The following is a 3,411-nucleotide window of genomic DNA, read 5'->3' as shown; positions in this document are numbered from 1 at the left end:
GGAGGTATGACTCCGCCCCAGGGTGGTGGGGGTGGGGTTAGGAGGTATGACTCCGCCCCAGGGTGGTGGGGGTGGGGTTAGGAGGTATGACTCCGCCCCAGGGTGGTGGGGGTGGGGTTAGGAGGTATGACTCTGCCCCACGGGAACAGGATTTCCAAACACACACAATATGCTGATACACACCTGATATGCTGTGTTGCCATGGACACAAGCCTTAAGTCTTCTCATATGAGGGAACGTCGTGTGTGTGTGTGTTGATACTAAAATATACACAGGAGAGAAAATAGAACAAAGTACAAAGTTGGTATTAAATTTTATTCTTCCTTTTTTGCATAATTATCATTGTTATACTGTCCATCACAGGTGGCTGGTGGGGAGGATAGGCTCATAGTTATGGCAGGAACGGAATTAAGGGATTGGTAGCAAACACGTGGTTTCCATGTGGGTGATTCCATTCCAGACATTATTATGCACCGTCCTCCCCCTCACCAGCCTCCTGTGCCGTCGATCATGTGTTAGTGTAGGAGTGTTTATACAGTGTACAAAACGTTAATAGAAACATGTCTAGGACTGTGTCCAAAACAGCACCCTAGTCCCTTTGCAGTGAACTAGCGTGTCCAGAGTCTCAGAATTTACTGTTTCAACAAGTAAGGAATCATGTCCAGAGTCCTAGGGCCCTGTTCCAACAATGAGGGAACTACTTGTGTCAGAATCTGAGGGGCCCTGTTCAACAGTAGAGAACACTATGTCTAGAATCCTAGGGGCCCTGTTCAACAGTAGGGAACTACTTGTATCAAGTCCTAGGGGCCCTGTTCAACAGTAGGGAACTACTTGTGTCCAGAAGTCCTAGGGGCCCTGTTCAACAGTAGGGAACTACTTGTGTCCAGAGTCCTAGGGGCCCTGTTTCAACCGTAGAGGCATCAATACGTTGGGGACAGGGTACCGTTTGGGACCCCACCTAGGGACTCACCTGCATAAGTAGTTATTATCTGTCTTTACAGATTACCAAATCATCAATATATTTGGTATCAATACACGTTAATTGTGTTGCATCGATAAACATTTAACAAATTGCACGTCATAAAAACACGAATGGTTCAAAATAAAATCACATAGACACCTTGAGACATGATTTAAAACATCTGTAGATAAGACACATTGGTAGAGAGAAATCATTGCATTTATTGATTTGGCACAATAGCTGTCGGAGATGATGATGACAGATGATGATGGATGGACCTCTAATGCCTAATTTCACCTTCCGCCTCGATCAATTTTTGCTCCTTAAAAGTGTCCTGCTGACATGTCAGTGGAAGTTACAACATTTCGTTTGAGAGGAGGACAAGGGAAGGTGTACAATAGGCTTAACCCGTGGCTGACCTCTGGCGTGAACTTCTTGATGAAGCGTAGTTTGAAGTACGCGATCAACAGGAAGATTACGGTCATGATCGCCAGGGCAACGTGATTCTGCCACAGCCCCCACGTGGTGTAGTCGATCCCCTGGTTCTTCAGAAAGTCTTCCGTGCATCTGAACACAGGAGAAAGGTTCCTACCTCAGAAACAAAAACACCTCAATTATGGATAATTTAAATAGGTATAGTGAGATATTATCAACTTACGTCATACCAGGGGCAAGGTGCCGTTGAGGAATGTCTCCACAGAACTGGAGACCTACAAACTCATTAATTTGGAGAGCTGTTAGTCCGTACACGAGGGATGCTGAGGTACTGGAACCAGGCTAGCCACTCAACAATACTGGGCAGGTTCACCAACAGGCCTGAGAAGATCTGATAAGGGAGGGGAGAGAAGAGGGAAGAGGAGGGAGGAGGAGGGGAGGGGAGAGAAGAGGGGGAGGAGGAGGAGAAGAGGGAGGGGAGGGGAGAGAAGAGGAAGAGGAGGAGGGAGAGGAGAGGGGGAGGGGAGGGGAGAGGAGGGGAGGGGAGGAGAGGAGAGGAGGGGAGGGGGAGAGGAGGGGAGGGGAGAGAAGAGGAGGGGGGAGGGGAGAGAAGAGGGAAGAGGAGGGGAGGGAGGGGAGGGAGGGAGAGGAGAGGAGAGGAGAGGAGAGGAGAGGAGAGGAGAGGAGAGGAGAGGAGGAGGAGAGGGGAGGGAGGAGAGGGGAGGAGGAGAAAGAGGGAGGGGAGGGGAGGAGAGAAGAGGGAGGGGAGGGAGAGAAGAGGGAGGGGAGGGGAGGGGAGAGAAGTGGGAAGGGGAGGGGAGAGAAGTGGGAAGAGGAGGGGAGAGGAGAGAAGAGGAGGGGAGTGGAGAGAAGAGGAGGAGAAGGGAGCAAAGAGGATATTTTAGGAGAGGAGGGATGAGGAGAGGGAAGAGAGCGAAGAGGAGATTTTAGGAGGGGAGAGGAGGAGGGGAAGGGGTGAGGAAGAGGAGGGGGAGGAGAAAGGTAATGAGGGGAGAGTAGGAGGAAGAGGAGAGCAACAATTTTTCATGTTTATAATCATCTTATATTAGTGTGTGTGTGTGTGTGTGTGTGTGTGTGTGTGTGTGTCAATTCAAAGGGGTTTCATTGGCATGGGAAAAACATGCTAACATGCCAAAACAAACCATCACAAATGATTTAGTCTCTCTCTCTCTCTGTCTCTCTCACCATCATGAAGACAAAGGCTATGGTCATGAAGATGTTGGCGATCGCCACAACACTCTGGTCAGCTGATATAGCCATGGTCATAGCAGTAGCTGTATAGGCAACCAGAGCTACGGTCAACATGAACAGGAAGAAGGCCTCCACTGTAGCTTTATACCCTGGAGAATATAGAAATGTCATACTAGATCAGAACAGAAATATACTAGATCAGACCATATATTAATATTATTCTAGATCAGAAATATACTAGATCAGAACATAGAAATATATTACATCAGACCATATATTAATATTATACTAGATCAGAAATATACTAAATCAGAACAGAAATACATTACATCAGACCATATATTAAATAATATAATAATAATATAATAAATAATATATGCCATTTAGCAGACGCTTTTATCCAAAGCGACTTACAGTCATGTGTGCATACATTCTACGTATGGGTGGTCCCGGGAATCGAACCCACTACCCTGGCGTTACAAGCGCCATGCTCTACCAACTGTGCTACAGAAGGACCATTAATATTATACTAGATCAGACCATATTAATATTATACTAGATCAGAAATATACTAGATCAGAACAGAAATATACTAGATCAGAACAGAAATATACTAGATCAGAACATATAAATATTATGCTAGATCAGAACAGAGTAATATAATACCAGATCAGAACAGAGTAATACTAAATCAGAACAGAGTAATAGAATACCAGATCAGAACAGAAACATACCAGATCAGAACAGAAATATACCAGAACAGAACAGAAACATACCAGATCAGAACAGAGGCTTAAAAACTA

The 3,411-nt window shown here is 45.9% G+C and overlaps 1 protein-coding gene across 1 annotated transcript in view; it reads right to left on the bottom strand.

Annotated features, from left to right (window-relative positions):
• Positions 1 to 1,682: 1,682 nt before the first annotated feature.
• The window catches only part of LOC127922124 (broad substrate specificity ATP-binding cassette transporter ABCG2-like), a 3,905-nt gene continuing 2,176 nt past the window's right edge, over positions 1,683 to 3,411 (bottom strand). The window contains exons 2-3 of the mRNA XM_052505837.1: positions 2,603 to 2,757; positions 1,683 to 1,787 (exon numbers count right to left, since the gene is read on the bottom strand). Of these exons, the coding sequence (XP_052361797.1) occupies positions 1,683 to 1,787; positions 2,603 to 2,757 (260 nt within the window). The remainder of the gene's footprint in view (positions 1,788 to 2,602; positions 2,758 to 3,411) is intronic.

The sequence above is a fragment of the Oncorhynchus keta genome, unplaced genomic scaffold, assembly GCF_023373465.1.
Source record: "Oncorhynchus keta strain PuntledgeMale-10-30-2019 unplaced genomic scaffold, Oket_V2 Un_contig_24653_pilon_pilon, whole genome shotgun sequence".
NCBI classification, from domain to species: Eukaryota; Metazoa; Chordata; class Actinopteri; order Salmoniformes; family Salmonidae; genus Oncorhynchus; species Oncorhynchus keta.
Note: the sequence above shows the minus strand (reverse complement) of the source record. Positions and strands in the feature narration are given on the sequence as shown.